This window comes from Scophthalmus maximus, chromosome 12, assembly GCF_022379125.1.
Source record: "Scophthalmus maximus strain ysfricsl-2021 chromosome 12, ASM2237912v1, whole genome shotgun sequence".
Taxonomy (NCBI): Eukaryota; Metazoa; Chordata; class Actinopteri; order Pleuronectiformes; family Scophthalmidae; genus Scophthalmus; species Scophthalmus maximus.
The window spans coordinates 4,194,564-4,210,696 of record NC_061526.1 but is presented as its reverse complement, the minus strand read 5'-3'; the positions used below and the strand labels follow the sequence as shown (position 1 = coordinate 4,210,696).

The 16,133-nt window shown below is 47.3% G+C and overlaps 2 protein-coding genes across 7 annotated transcripts in view; one reads left to right on the top strand and one right to left on the bottom strand.

The window, feature by feature from the left end:
* Nucleotides 1-51: 51 nt before the first annotated feature.
* Nucleotides 52-9,194, bottom strand: tnk1 (tyrosine kinase, non-receptor, 1). Its single transcript, XM_035611662.2, has 14 exons — nt 8,881-9,194; nt 6,541-6,719; nt 5,999-6,069; nt 5,682-5,867; nt 4,806-4,958; nt 4,390-4,667; nt 4,162-4,288; nt 3,867-4,013; nt 3,609-3,703; nt 3,247-3,426; nt 2,662-2,720; nt 1,415-1,911; nt 1,212-1,307; nt 52-885 (listed from the first exon to the last, which is right to left on the bottom strand). The coding sequence occupies exons 2-14, from the start codon at nt 6,701-6,703 to the stop codon at nt 709-711; spliced, it is 2,229 nt and encodes a 742-aa protein (XP_035467555.1). The 5' UTR covers nt 6,704-6,719; nt 8,881-9,194; the 3' UTR covers nt 52-708.
* A 2,686-nt stretch (nt 9,195-11,880) lies between these two features.
* trmt44 (tRNA methyltransferase 44 homolog) overlaps nt 11,881-16,133 on the top strand; it is a 34,124-nt gene continuing 29,871 nt past the window's right edge. For 3 of the 6 annotated variants that reach the window (XM_035611628.2, XM_035611618.2, XM_035611636.2), the window contains exons 1-6: nt 11,881-12,369; nt 12,491-12,608; nt 13,605-13,824; nt 13,917-13,985; nt 14,356-14,463; nt 15,161-15,232. In XM_035611628.2, coding sequence (XP_035467521.1) covers nt 12,018-12,369; nt 12,491-12,608; nt 13,605-13,824; nt 13,917-13,985; nt 14,356-14,463; nt 15,161-15,232 — 939 coding nt within the window. In that variant the 5' untranslated portion in view covers nt 11,881-12,017. The remainder of the gene's footprint in view (nt 12,370-12,490; nt 12,609-13,604; nt 13,825-13,916; nt 13,986-14,355; nt 14,464-15,160; nt 15,233-16,133) is intronic. The other 3 variants (XM_047336139.1, XM_047336140.1, XM_035611652.2) reach the window with 3 other exon arrangements.

Genomic DNA, 16,133 nt, shown 5'->3' with positions numbered 1-16,133 from the left:
TCCTGTTATGACTGTGACACTTACCACAGAGTTTTAAAAAAGAGAGAGAGGTTGATATTCGTCTTGTTTTTATTCCACACATTCTGTTTGGGTGTAAAAAAAAACCTGCTGGTGTCTCTAGATCACCCACAATGCAACTCCACCGCCAACAGTTTGGTCCCGGATGAAAGGTGTGTGTGACGGTGTAAGCAGCGAATGTAGCGGTGACGAGGAGCAGACTACAGAGCCGTGGTAAACGGACTTCTCTTCGAACTCGACACCCCCAGACTTTTTTTCGTCCATCCTCAGGCCTGTGGTCCCTAACACCCAGCCCAGACCGACTGTGGTGTGCAAAACCGGGATCGGACAAGCTCGTCAATTTCACTCGACAAAATGATGATTTCTAACAGGACATACATACAAATTCATTGAGGTACAAAAACTAGTTGCAACTAACAATGTGCGCGACGACATCTCATTGAAAATACAAAAAAAAAAAAAAAAACCAGTCGTCAGGAACATTGAGTCAGTGTGCATTTTTTTTTTTTTTTTTTTTTTAAATCAATCCATCTTCATTTTCCAATTTTTTTTCCATCTCCACTGGAGTGGCCTTCCACATACTGAGGCGACGTCCGACCGGCGTGAGGAGAAGATCCACGTGTCAAAGAGTTTGTCGCTGGAAAGCGCGTGGCAGCCGGAAATAACGTCAAAACCAGCCCGGGAATCGCCTCAGACCCGCCTCTCCGCGCTGACCGGGGGTCGCTCCCTCTCGCCCGCGGCGGGCTTGTCGTCCCGGGTCAGGCGGATGAGGTAGCGGCTGGCCACCTGCAGGTTCCACTGGTACCTGGACAGGATCCGCAGACAGTCCTCCCTGGAGCAGAGGCTCAGCGAGTACAGCTGCTCGAACTGAGGGGAAAGAAAACACCAGGACGGGGGCTCAGAAGCAGCCGTCAAAATACACTGGATATGTACATAGGGCTTGTTTTTTTTTTTTTTGCCTGTAGGAAATGGGAGGAGAAACCAAAAACTAGAAAAACTGCAGGCCACAAAACTGCCGGGTTATTTGCTTTCCGGAGCTGAAACTTGGTGCTTTGCATCAACATTCAAATGTTAAAACGCCTTCAAAGACACCTGCTGTGACATCACTGACCGGGTGTGGCCCATAGTGCAACACACTTCAATGTCTATTTGAGATGATACATGTAGATGTGGTGTGTTCCTCATGGTCTGACCTTGAGCTGCTGCTCAGCTCGCACCGGGTTCCAGTCAGTACGCTGCAGTGCCGAATGAACCTCTTCAGTGGTCACCCCGTGAACCGCCTCCATGACCTGAGCAGGGCGGAGAAACAGAACTTGCAGTTTGGATCCTCTAAAGGGAGACGTCCCCCTCAGAACTACCCCACCATCCAAAAACAGGATGAAAACTCATCTCTCACCTGCGCGACGAGACTCTCTCTCGTGTTCGGCACGTGAGGCGGTTTCTCTCGGTCCCGGCTCCGTTCCCTCTCCCGGTCCCTCTCCCTGCCGTCGCCGCTGTCGTCCAGCAGCGGAGAGGAGCGCGCCAGGTGGGCCATCTTGGCCAGGTTGGAGCCTCCGACGCCCTGCTGCGGCGGGTGCTGGGGCTGAGGTTGAGGCTGAGGCTGCGCCGGAGGGGACAGGACCACCTGCGGCGGCCAGGGGTTGCCTGGGGGAGGATTTACTATGGGCCTCCTCTGAGACTTCATGTTCAGGCGTTTCAGGTTGGGGAGTGGTGGTCGAGGAGGGGGGGCGATACTGGCCTCGCTGAACCGACGGGTGTCCTGCTGCATCATCACACTGTGAGCCGCCAGTACGGGCGGCATGAGCCTGCCCTGCTGATCCACTCTGATCGCCCCCACTGTGTGAGCTCGAGGCCGGTGTTCACTCAGGACAGACTCCAGGCTCCGAGACATACCTGACGACCCAGGGGGTCAATTTTTTTTAAAATTAAGATAATAATGCATTTAAAAATTACAACAGTCTGCCAAGTGAAAAGAAGGGAAGACAACATCTGGGGAGCTAAGTGATTGATCCTGGTTGGAAGAGTATGGATTGCCTTAAAAAAAAGAGCCACTAGGGGGCAGACTGGTCAAATGTGATTAGATGAGTGAACAAACAACAAGAAACCATCTATAAAACAGAATCTATGAATAAATAAATGCACATTTTTTATGCAACTATATATAAAACTAACTGGGAGCCAAGTTATTCATTATTTTTCCACAGGTCAGTGAGTCTAATATATTTTTGATTCAGACTCTTGAAATGTTTCATGTGAAATATTTTTGTTATGTCTGCCAGGTATATTTTCATAGAAGACTGTGATTTATCAGTTGATCCCAGGAAGACAACCACTTTCTGGGGATACAAATTCAGAGTTTAATTATGCAATTCGATATTAAATAATTAATTAAATAATAAGAAAGTAAGTGGGAGGTAATGGGGATAGAAGTGTTGTCCATTCTACTTGGTCAAAAATTGAAAAGATGTTCAGAAATCTTACTCACACCAGGAAAAAAAGACAACACTTGATACATGTAAACAATATTATAATATTCAAACCCCAGTTGATATCTGATTAGGATTTAAAATAACACTGATATAGGTTCTTTCTTGCAGCTCCACTCACTCATACTCCGCGGCCGGTTGTGCTTTGGGTCCCTACCTGCCATTTTCTGCAGATTGGATCCCTCCTTCTCCCGGACAGGCCTCCAGCTCCCGCTGCTGCAGAGGTCAGAAAGAGTAAACACGTTGACTTGACAGCCTCGACTCGCAAACTACACTGAGGGACGGTGGGTGACAGTTCACCGCTGCACTCCGGTTAGCGCTCTGCAATAAAACTCTGTGACTCAGGGACATGAGACGGGAGTTCATGTGACTTCCTTCACGATATAGGCAGAATAAAAAAGAAAGATAAAAAACTTGTCTGTTGGAATATCACAACTCTCTAATAACTCTTTGTTTGTTTTGGTGTATTTGGTGCAAAATGCTGCAAAGCCTGCAAAGCAGTAAGACAGATGCACGCCCTAAAACACTGCAGCATTGTTCGAATCAGCTACAGAAAGGCCAACATTGCATCACTGGCCTTGTTTCTTCTGCTTGACGGCGTATTGTTGGCTGCAGCCAGCGGGCAATTTATCATTTCGTACCATCATTTAACTGTCAAACAGGAAGAGGCTATTCACAGAAGAAGCCAAATACACAAAATACACCAAAGAGTCTCAGTGAAATAGACAGGAGGATCACTGACTCGTCCAGGCTCTCCGGTGTTCCCCGGCAGCGTTCGGGCTTGATGTCCCCGGGCTGGCCGCAAGTGGCGGGAGCCGCACCGGCAGTGCCAGGGGGGAGCACCGGCACGGCGAGGCTCGCGGGAAACCAGCCGACCGCCAGCGTCCTCTGATTCTGGCCTCTCCACTCGCTCAGCTCCAGACTGCAGAGAAAGGGGCGAGAGGCGGAACGTTTGGTTTCCAGCGGACGTACGTGCGAGCGAGAAAAAATGCGCTCAAGGACTCCGTGAGATAACGGCTGGAATGCGGGGTGATTTGAACCCCTTCCTCGCCTAAACAAAAGCCCTTTGCGCTGGCCAGAGTTTTGCCTTTTCCCCCGACTCACCTATGGTCTGTGACCGTCACAAGGTCGTTGGCCACCAGTGCGAGTTTTCTGGGTTCAGAGAAGTCCCTGCTTACTTGCACCTCCATTGGTTTAGCCTGTGGAGGCAACCATAAAATATAAAAACAAAGATAGTAAGAGAAAACACGCATTTCTGCAGCGTTTTTTACGTGACAGATCTAGGCCACGCTTTAGCCGTTTGACCTTGTCCCTATTCCATCGCCGGACACAAATAAAAAAAATCTTTGCATATATTCAGACCTCTGTCACCATAGCGGTGAGCTGGGCGAAGCTGGGTCTGTCGGCGGCGCTGCAGGCCCAGCACTTCCTCATGACGGCGTACAGCTCTTGCGGACAATCCGGCGGTCTCTCCAGACGCTCGCCCTCCCGTTCCACGCGCCACAGGATCTGCATCGCAGGGAGTGAATGTGGGGAATACTACAAGACTGAGTCACAAGCCAGACAAACGGTGCCAGGGTGGGGACACACATTCCAAGACGAGTACACTGACTGTGCACGGCTACAAACAGGGCCGGCGCAGCTGACAAGTGCGTACCTGTCGGCCTGACAGACCGAACCAGGGCTCCTCGCAGTACGTGAACATCTCCCACAGGGTGACGCCAAACATCCACACGTCTGAGGAGTGGGAGAAGGAGCCGACGCGAAGACTCTCTGGAGCACACCTGGAGGGAGGCGGGGAGCATACAAATAACCGGTGAGAAAGGTGAAGTGTTGATTCCTCCCCCCCCCCCCCTCCAAATTTTGAACGTCCCACTACTCTCACCATGCGAACGGGATGCGCCTGTGTGCCGACATGACGTAGTGATCCGTCTCCTGGCTCAGGCCCCTCATCAGGCCGAAGTCCCCGATCTTCGCCGCCTCCCTGGAGGCCAGCAGCACATTTCTCGCGGCCAGGTCCCTGTGGATGAACCTCCTGGTCTCCAGGTACTCCATGCCCGACACGATCTGGGTGGCGAAGAGCCAGAGGCGGACCAGAGGGTACTCGTAATGGCGCGAGCGCAGCGTGTCGTACAGTGAGCCCAGGGGGGCTAGCTCTGTCACCTAGAGGGTGGAAGAAGACAAACAATGCGTCAGAGTGCATGTCCAGCTCCCAAGCGTTTCTTAGATCCTAATATAATAATTGGAAAAATGAATCCCCTGCTCGTGAAGACCACACATGAAATCGAATGAACATCTCACCATCTTGAGGGGCTGTGTGAGCACCACACCGTAGAGTCGTATGATGTTGGGGTGATCCAGGGACTGCATGATGGTTACCTCCTGGAGGAAGTCCGTCAGCGTGTCGGTCTGCCTGGACATACTGCTCCTCAGGGATTTCACTGCTACGGGCAGCTGAGAAGAGGAAAGAGGCTCACCTGTCACCCTGTCGACTCCATCGCTCCTTCTCCCTCATCTCTCTCTCCAAAAAAAAAAAAAAAAAAAAAGGACCCCAGAAATATCCCCGCAAGTCTACATCCGTCGTAACTTGCGGACCGCCGTTCAATCTCTGCTGGAGCTGTGATCTAACGGCTGCCCGTTTTTACACGTTCGACACGAGAGGAGCCACTTTTGTTCTTTTGTCTCTGGCCACCTGAATGTAAGGCCAGCATTTACCCTCTGTTAATTTTTTGAGGGGACTACGTGGCTCTTTAGCTGTTAAACGCTCCACTACGGTCCACTAGAGCGGTGAGAATCAACCAACACCGGGGAGTTGCAGGTCATAATTACCTCCGTGTGCGACACACGTCATTTTCATTAATAGTTAACATGGAAATATTGATTGGTGCAGCTTCAAGTTCCTTTTGGTGATGCACGCGGACCCATGGTCACCCACTAGTCCTTCATTGTGGGTGCAGCGAAGAAGTCCCGATATAAAATGGGTTTGATTTGTACCCCAATGTGTTTACACACAGAAATCCAAATCAGAACGCTCCATCTATTTCTTTGTGCATGTTGAATGTTTTCGGGGATATTTCTCTGTTTAACTGCACCTGACACATAGCACACGATAAACAGCACCTATACAATAAAACTCCACATTTTTAGTACTGCTGATCTTATATTACAGCCCCTTACCACTCTGCCGGTGGGTGTGTGCCACTCGCCCCTCTTCACCACCCCGAAGGACCCGGAGCCCAGCTTCTCGCCCAGGGTCAGCTCGGTGTCCTGTATCAGGGAAGGAAGACCCCGGCTGCCCCCCTCCTGGCCCTGAGCCTGGCCGCTCCACGGCTCGCCTCCATCCGGACCTCGCCCGCTCGACACCTGCGTGCATTGATAATTTTAAACTAACTATCACGTGGAGTTCACACACACACACGCGCGCGCACACACGCGCACACACGCGCACACACGCGTGATGGTCAACAGTTTTGATGTAACTTGTTAATTCGGACCTTGGGCATCCAGGGCCGTGCTCGTGAATTGGCCTTGTAGCGTTTCAGAGCGTCCCATAATCTTCGTTGTGCTAGAAGAAGACGAAAAATAGAGGAATATTATATATGACAGCTTTAGAAATTCACTGTAACACTGACTGGCAGATGTCTATGATTAACGTGCATTTAGAGAAATGGTTTGATTTGTAAAGAGTCTCTTAAAATCAACACGTTAGCTTTTTCACTTTGCAAACGCCATCTGCTGACAAAAGGCCACGAGATGTGGCAGAAAGATTTGGACTTTTCAAGTAAAGACCGTGTGATGATCAAACATTAGTTTATCAGCAAATGGCCCATGAATCCACCAACACGGTGAATGCAAAGGTTGATTAGGGGGATGGAGAAGACCTACTAATGCTTTTGTACTAAAAATCAATTTGAACCCTTTTCTCTGCCTCGTGGTGAACCCAACATCCATCGCCGTGCCAAAGGGGGAAATCCTCCCCGTGAACGTGTTGACTCCTCCGCAGAGAGGACGATCAAGAGGGGCTGATCAGGCTCACCGGGTTTGCTGATTCCTATCTGCTCCAGGTCGGACTCCTTGACGTAGGCGAAGTGCTCGATGCGGGTGATGTTGAGGCCATCTCTGACGCGCAGGTAGAACTTCTCCAGCTGGACCTCGGCCAGGAGGTGGTACAGCCACTGAGTGTCCTGGTCCATCAGCATGACCAGGCCGCCCTGCCTTTTATGGGGCAAAGGGGAAAAGGGATTTTCCTGTGAATTGAGCAGTCTAGGGATCGGAAACGAAAAATGCAATTGCCTGGGCTGTATGCGAGTCTTCCTCATCTCAGGCCTTGTTAGGGTTACCATGGAGACCAAAGAGTGTGTGATGCTGGGAGGGGGGATTGTTCAGCTTTGAGGCAGGCGCCAATTTTTAACAAGTTGCTTGTTGGTTCCCCGTAATTCCAATACATCTCGCTGCTGGCAACCACCCCGCAGCTTTTCTGCTGATCACATTCTTTACAGTATGTCAAAGTTTCACAGGCACAAAGGGGAGGAACGGTTAATCTTTAAGCCGTCTACAAACAATGGGTCATTTGCATATGCTCGCACGACCAAAGAGGCAGAGATGAAGAGAAGAGAGCGGAGAAGCCAAGAGGCGCGGATGGAGGAACGGGTGGATGAGGGGACGCAGTGATGCGCCCCTTGTCAAAGGCATACGTGTGTAGCTCCAGTGTAAGGGCCGTGAACCATCTTTGAACCTCAGAGGTGACAGTCGCGCGGGGAATCCTCAAGCAACAGGAAAAAAGCTGAGCGGGGGAAACTTGGTTTCGGGACACCAGTCGGACCGGATTCTGTTCACACAGTGTTCACGCAACTGCTGAAAGTCATAGCAGCGTGTCTCGACAGCAGCGCGACTCTGACGAACACTCTCACGGGGCCGGTTTGCGGGCTCGTCCTCCCCCTCGGGTGACCTCTCTGCTGTCCACTTTGCATTGCAACAACAAGGAGGGTCACGTTCACGCAACTGGGCTTTTTCCGGCGCGACCAAATTAAAAAGCGGAAACGCGGCAATTCTCTCCCTCTATGTCACTCGACATTCCTTTGTCGGCTGCCCTGGGCACCAACAAGCCAAAAAAATTGACATCCACACGCTGAACGAATGTCTTTTGCAATCGGCCCCGTTTGTTTCTTACGGCAAAACCAGACATGTGCAAGAGGCTGCCAGTCTGGGCTTGCAAGTAACTTCTGGTGGGGGGGGGGACAACTCCCAATTAATTTGCACGTAACTATAGTGAGCGTTAGGCAAGCTCTCTGAAAGGTCATAGGCGCATTCAAACTCAAAGGAAAAAACAACACAGACCAAGAGACGCACGTTGGTCAACAAGAAGAGCTCAGTGATCATTTTCTCTCTGTGCACGGACGGATTAATCGTTAACCCGCCCAGCCACTGGACACATCCTCTCAGCGCAAAGGCATGTGTGACCGAGTGTCCAACTATTTAGCCCCAGTGCGACTGAAAATTGTCGCTGGTTAAACTCGCCCCAACTCTTTTGACACAAGCCATGACCTGTGACCTCAACACGGGGGGCCCCCTCCCCCCACCCCACCCCGGTTCCCCTTTTGGCCCGAGCCCAAGAGACACACACCTGCAACACTGTGTGGTGTGTTTCGCCGCCGTCCGCAGTTGGTTTGCACAACTTCAGCCACATCACTGGGTCACACACACACACACACACACACACACACACACACACTGACACTCTTGTCGGTTCCCAACGGGGCTGAGCGGCAGACAACATGCGTGTGAACACTGCACTGTGCAGCAAAGAGCACAAGACGTGTCCAGCAATTTCTGTGATGTAGAAATGCATTCACAAACCCGCCAACACAAAAGGTATTGAGTCTTGGAAGCGGCCATGCAGCAGACCCGGCCCCTCAAAGGGTTACATCACATTAGTATTGGATCACTGTCATTGATGGGGTTATTGTGTCAACACTGTTTTTCGTGCTGTGGCCGTTATACTAGGAGCTGCTCTTTATTTTTTACCAATGTTTTCGCAAACCCATCACAAGTTGCATACATCATAACCTGAATCAGAGAGATAACTCTGAATGTAGTAATTGAGCCCAATTGAAAGGAGTATCAAAATATAAAGATAAAAAGTAGATTGCAATGAAGTAGAGCACTTCACAGTTACATCAATACAACTGTGTTGTGCCGTTCATATTTATTTTTCAATTATTCTGTCATGACACATTATTAATAGCAGACCGTAACATTTAAAAAAAAAAAAAACAATCCGACGGCCATTTTGCTTCATATCTTGTCAATCATAAATACAGCTTTTTCTCAATTGAATTGAATCTGATCGCTACACAAAACTTTGCCAGGCTCTTACCGTTAATCGGGAAAAACAACCGAGCGCGGCGCTCGGTCCGGCGGACAGGCGAGTGTTCAACCGCGCACGCCCCGGGACCAGCGGACCATGGTCGGCCCGGAAACAAAACACCCCGACGGAGGGAGGGGGGGGGGCCCGGCCCGGCCCTCACAAATCACGGCTCTCCTCTGAAGTGCTCACGCTCCCCGAAGTCGACTCTCCGTCTGAACAGATCCGAACTCGCAGGTGTTGTTATTGTCATTATTTTTTTTTCTTCTTTTCTTTTCTTTTCAGGAAGGGCAGATTCGCGATGTGTACCTGGGCGAGTGCTCCGCCTCTGACCACGCCCCTCCCTGACGTCACACACCTGGAGCTCTCACGCGGCATTAGATAACATTATCTCCAGCCATAAATCGTCCAGCACGGGACATTCGTGTTGACTTAGTCATACACAAAGTGTATCAACTATATACTCTGCCCACAGATTGGAGCATTTGTTAGAATTCATAATAGCAGGGCTGGTTTGCACCAATAGCTCATTAGAAACGATGGCACCTGTAAGAGCCTTCATGAACGTCACACAAACATTTATGACCTGATGACATAATAGAAAGTCCAAGTTTTTCTTAACGGTTTATCGACTTTTTACATTTACCAATATTTTCTACAGGCCAAAACATTTTCATTTAATCAGGACACACTGATACAAGAAAGTCTTTATTCACACACACACACACACACACACACAAACACACACACACACACACACACACACACACACACACACACAAACACACACACACACACACACACACACACAAACACACACACACACACACACACACACACACACACACAGACACTTGAATTTAAAAGTATAATACAAGCAGCACTTGCCATCGACCATTTCTCAAAACTACTTTTCTGTATCAACTTGTCACCATATCATCGTTGAGTCCATAATAGGTCTGCGTTTGAAAAATGATTCTAATTGCTTATTAGGCTAGAAAAACAAAATAAGTTACGAGCAAGTGTGAGTGATGATGCTGGTTCTTATTCTTATTTATTAAATATGAATAAAGCCATTTACAACTTTCGGACCCTGTAGGCCACCATGTAGTCCTCGTTGAAACAGATACAGAGACGTGTCGACTCAACTTACTTTTTTTTTTTAATCAAACTATCGATTGAGCGGCTTTCAAAATAACCAAAAAGTTCAACAAGCACCGCTTGAAAGCAAAGATTTCCTGTTGGTGTACCTAATAATCTGGAGTTTTAAAGCGATAATAAGTGTCCTCTGACCTCATGGCCTAATTTTCCTGTGATGTGACGTGTTATGTTCCATTATTGTTCATAAGCATGTTTTGAACTGCTCCTGTGACGAATGTTCCAATTTAGGAAACAATCCCATTAGTCACAGCCAATAGAGGTACAAGTTGTTGTTATGAATAACACCATTAACCCTCTCCGTGTTTTTGCCACCGAGTTTTTTCATGTAACTCAGACGAAACCGGCCACGAGCTGTGAGTCAAGTGAAGAAACTCCAGTGGATGTCTTGCTCTGTCTTTCTTCCGTCATTCCACCTTGTTGCAGAGCGAGTTCGACTGGATTTTTTATGCCTCCCTCCCACCTGTCTGTTCATTTGAATGCAAAAAACGCAGGAGGCACACTGGAGGGCCGGCCTGCACTTTGCACTTCCCGGTACAGTATCTCACCCTGGTCGCTCCGCTCCCTGCCTGCCTGCCTGAATTGCTCAACACACACACACACACACACACACACACACACACACACACACACACACACACACACACACACACACACACACACACACACACAATAGATTTCAGTGGAGCAGCCTCTCAAAGGACCCTGAGAACAGGAGTGGCCCTGGAGATCTGCTTACACTTCTTTTCATGCACTTTGAACAAAGTTATAAAAGGCTAATAGGCACGAGGTGGGTGTTTTGCTTTGGAAGTTAAATTTCTTTTCTTTTTTTATATTTCAATTCACATTCTAGTTCATCTATTCGTCTGTCTAATAGGATGCCCCCCCCATACATTGTCATTGATAATTTGACAGCCAAAGAGCCTAACAAACACAACTAATGACAAGCAAAAGTGACAACTACACGTCCGTATAATTCAAGATTTGAAAAAGTCTTGCTCAACCCACTAGACAGGTGTCTGGTCGTCTGCAAACTGACATTTCTAGACGAGCAGATGAGTCTCCAGGGCTAAAGAGAGGTGCGTGGGGCGGATGTTGTGTCTCAAATCTCATCCATGCTTCTCCTACTGAGTGTCAGTTTACAATGTGGGAATCTCGAGGAAGAGCGTGGAACATGAGTGTGTGTACTTAATCAGACTCACTTATCAACAGGATACACTGTTGTATAGCTAAACAAAGTTCAGATCACATTTTACTAGAATAGGAGAATTGCAAGAAACATGCAATTTTCATCCACAATTACCAAGAATCTTTGACCTCATCAGATAATAAGACATTTCAAAATTCCAGGATGAACCTCAATGTAAATAAAAATTGTGAAAGAGGCCCCCGTGTGGTAAATGTGATCTAACAACAACAGGTACAGTACAACAAATACACACATAATTCATTAAAAAAAAAAACATATAAGCAACCTCAACACCAACATGTACCTCGACAACCACATGACAAAAAAGAGTAATGATTCAAAATGAAGGTTCTTTTAAATTCAAATTCAGAACCAGTGTGAATCATTGAATTATTATTGTTGTTGTTGTTAACTTGAACTCTACGTGAACCCTGGCAAAGAAATAGAGAAATAATAAGTTAAAAACCACGGCCAAAAACAGATGGTATTTCTTTATTTACTACTTAACCATAAATAAATAGTCAAAACAAAATTAATGAACGAACAAATTAATAGAAATACAAAGGAAATATGCACTTATTTTTTCCTAATAAGTGACCAACTTGTTGAACTTACTTGAATTTGACCTCAACAGCGCCCTCTACTGTCTCGTCACTGTAAGGTCACTCGTCGCCTGTGTAATCGTCATCATCCAGCGACGATATAGTGCTTCCTTCCTTCCACATACAAAATAAAAGTCCCCCGGAAAGTCCAGTCTCAGACTGTCAACAGCTCCCGCGTCGTGCGTGCGCGAAGCTCAGCGATGCCGAAGTTCTCCGACATTAAGTTTCCCGGAGAATGCGCGACCCTTCCCGACGGCTTCTGGTCGGCGGTGGACGTGTGGGCGAAGAAGCCTCACGTCGTCAACAAGCGCCTCTGCGGGGCCAAAGAGACGCAGGGTAAAGACGCCGTGGACGGTGACGGCGACGGCGCGCGGTTCCTGTCGGACGCTCCCGCTGCCGAGCTCCCCGGGGAAGTGTTGTCCTTCTTGACCGGCAAGGTTTCGTCCGCGCGGGCACACGGAGAGGACAGACCCCGCTCCTCCACCGTCAGGACGCTCATTCCCAAAGTGAACAGTTACGGGACGAGCCTGCCCAAAGAAGTCGTGCTGAGGGGTGAGAGGGCCGCTGTTGAATGAAATGCTCTGTCTGCTCTGCTCCTTTTTTCTGACGTCGTCTTCTCTTTTGTGTGTGTGTGTGTGTGTGTGTGTGTGTGTGTGTGTGTGTGTGTCCACAGACTTTGGCAGACAACAGGTGACCTTTCTCCCTCTGGAGGAGGATGCAGAAGGACGAGTGTCTCTGAAGGAGGGCAACATTTATCAGATCCAGCTCTGCCATGAGGACGGCGAGGGATGGTGAGCCTCAAGTCATTATATATTCTTCACAAAGTGTCTGGAGAGCATGAATTAAACACACACACACACACACACACCCACCCACCCACCCACCCACCCACCCACCCACACACACACACACACACACACACACACACACACGCACACACACAGTGTGTCTGACATGAAGACATTTAAAAAAAAAAGTGGAGCCCCACAACACCAAAATTGGCAGAAAAAGAACTTCTGGTGCCGATGTATCGGCCCATACAGTAAAAGTTGGCAATGATCCCTAAGATGTCATTATCAGGCCCTTATGTCTGAAGTGTAATTGAGTGTTGAGCATTATTTTACAGTTTTCTCTAAAAGTAAAGTGAAAATACAAATACAACCAAATATATAGAACTTTAATTTAGATTTTTTTTTGCACATTGTTTATTCTGTAAAATAAAAACGTTTTCATATTGGCAAACTTACACAGATCGGTACATACATAATGTCCGTGGAAGCTCGCCCGGGCGGATTTTTATCGACCAAGAGAGAAATTCCTTGGCCAACAGATAAAAATAGGAACCAGAAAACAAAAAGTTTAGGTTAATTTCGGTGTGTATTTAGTTAAAAAAAAACATTGATTGTAAATCAGATGAGCAAATAAACATATCAGTTATACTATGAGAGGACAGTAACCTTAATCTAATATGATATTTAGTCTGATGATAGATGATGATTATGTGTCGCTCTGCTCAGCTGATCACATGAAACCTTATTTTGATTCTCCTCACACTGAAGCATATTTTTTCCTCACAGGTTCTTGTGAAACTTTAAGTCACATCATGCTCATATAGCTGACTCCCCTGCAAATGAGTGCTGACACATTTAGATGCAGATAATGAAATTTGCTGCCATAGAAAAAGCTAATAGTAATAGCGGGTGTAAAAATAGCCAACTGTGTACTACACCTAAGATAAGCAAAAAAGAAACAAAGAAAAATATCTCTCGGTGTGGTTTTATCTGCAGGTCCTTGGAGCTGCATGTCTTGACTCCGGACGCGTGGTTCTCCGATGGCGTGGCGTACCCCAGGCTGCCCTGGCTGACCTCCGACCTGCTGCCCAAACTGGTGCGTTGGGCCACTGAGTGCAAGAGCAGCGAGTTCAAAAGCACGCTGTCGCTGCTGCCGGTGGAGAAGTACAGCCTCGTGTACCAGCAGCTGAAGGACAAGTACAAGGCCATGGTCAAGGTGAAGAGGGTGGACACGCCGCGGCTAGTCTGTGTCTCTTTCACTCGAAGAAGTGTATATAATGGATGTTTTTTTTCTCATGTGCTCTCTAGGTTTGGCCCGAGGTGACAGATCCCGAGAAGTTTGTCTACGAGGATGTTGCCATCGCTACGTATCTCCTGGTGGGTTCAGATTGACTTAGTGGGTCAAATTAACAGACTTTGGACTTGGAAGATTGATGTGCAAGTTGAAAAATTGTTCTTTTGCAACCCATGTGTCTCCACGTGTCCCTTTGCACTTAACTTTAAATGAGCATATCTGTTTGTGAAGGTGAAAATCTTTATTTTTTGTTGTCACATTTTGTCTGGTCATTCAATTTTTTTTGTGTGAAAAATTGGCATTGACCCAGTTAATCAATCCATGTGTGATGCCTGAAGCAGGTGAGAGGGTGTCAGGTGTCACACTGCAGTTGTAAAAAAAATTTTTTTACTCTAAAGATTGAGAGCCCTCGTGAACGCACACAAGTGTTATGTGTGTCTCTGTGCTGTGCAGGTGCTGTGGGCAGAGGAGCGGGAAGAGAAGGGCCTCGCTGCCAGACAGTCCTTTGTGGACCTCGGATGTGGAAATGGCCTCCTGGTTCACATACTGACCAGTGAAGGGGTAAATGAGGGGCCGAGTGAATGTTGGTACCGTCTCTTTTAAAATGTGATCAGTTCATGAACATGTCTCCAATGTGAAACTGGCAGGGTCTCTCTAGCTTTTAGCTGAGCAGGCCACGGATTATTTGATTAAATCTCTGCTTCACGGTAGGTTACTGCCAACTCTGCTGTACAGGGGTGGTTCCTTACATTGTAACCTTGAAAACAGTGTTAATGTAGGCTTAGTGTTTAAGCTTGAACCTTCAGACCTAAAAAGACGGAGGTTAGAGTCTTAAAGTTAAAGTCAGGTTTAAATAATTTGACAAACAAATTACTTAGTACTTAGGCTTAAAAAAAAGCTTGGCAACAGCAAGTATTTACCTCTCAGTTTCTATGCCGAATTGTAAAGCATTAAGAGATTAGTTATAATAACTGCTGAATTATAAAATCCAGATTAGATGGTCCATGTTAAAAACACTGGTACCTTAAAGCCAGAGTTCTTTCAATTAGCCAAATCTTCACCAGCGGCTTAATCAATGACACGGGACCGGACGGAGCCCAGGTGATGGGATTCACATCTCTGAATATATTACATCCACCAAAACCATGTCCACTGTGTAGGTGTAATTGAAATGACACACAGCAGGTGCTCATAGCCGGAGTGTGAATGTGGCCGAGGGCGATTAAGCGCTCACCGCCGTGCCATCTTGTTGTTGCAGCATCCTGGGACGGGCGTCGACGTTCGGAGGCGGAAGATCTGGGACATGTACGGAGCCCAGACACTGCTGGAGGTGAGCACAACACAAGGTTGTTGACCAAACAACCTTGTGCGAAAGGTGCTGGAGCTTTCAAAGTCCAACCTTGAGCGTGGAAACGGCACCGGTGCATTTCCATGGCAACAGAACAACCTCCTTCTGCTTACGAAGATCGTGTTATATGATCAAAAGCCCGAGAAGGATTATAAATCAACTTTGAGGTGAAGTTGTTAAGCTGATGTTTCCAAGGCCAAAAATGAACTCTGAAACACCGAAGAAAACATTTGAGCTGCAGGAAACCTTTTAATGGACAGTCCTAAAAAACTCAATGTATTTAAATTGCAGTTTTTTACACCAAGCTTAGGAGCTTAAACGAATCCCATTTGTCGGTGCATCTATAGACGGAACAAGAGCTGAGACGATCTATTTATGAATTGGTTGATCAACAGAAAATACAGTAATTCTGATAATCAATTAACTTTTTAAGCAAGGGTTCTGAGATTCTAGCATTCACTGTGGTATGAATAATTGGTCAGCTGCATAATGTAGAAACAAACAAAAAGCTACATATGTAGCTTGATTGCCTCAAGCTACATAAAGAAAAATGCCACTACCACAGTGGGGCTAATGCCAAATTCATCTAATTTAATATAAACATACTCAAGCAGGATTTTGCAGGAGAACTTGCCCTCCAAAAAACACTTTACTTTCCCACTCCTGCCTCTTGGCCTAAGTCGCTCATTTGACAACAACGCTGCTGACTCCTTCCATTTCAGGTCATCTATTATTGACTGATTGTGGCAGAGCTTGGCTGACCAATCTCTCTGGGTCCCCAAGGGGCAAAGTACTTAGTCTTAAACCATCATTTGGAAGCTCTCTGAGCTCCGCAGCCCTTGTTGCTCCTAACTCACATCATTTAGTAACGTCGTTGGCCCAA

What these genes read in the sequence shown, in the direction of transcription:
- tnk1 (XM_035611662.2), bottom strand. Translation starts at nt 6,703, where the DNA reads ATGCTGATGGACCAGGACACTCAGTGGCTGTACCACCTCCTGGCCGAG. An exon ending in ACACACCCACCGGCAGAGTG is followed by an intron (nt 4,959 to 5,681) that starts GTAAGGGGCTGT and finishes TCCTCTTCTCAG; the next exon opens with CTGCCCGTAGCAGTGAAATC. An exon ending in ACACCGGAGAGCCTGGACGA is followed by an intron (nt 2,721 to 3,246) that starts GTCAGTGATCCT and finishes TGACCTCTGCAG; the next exon opens with CAGCGGGAGCTGGAGGCCTG.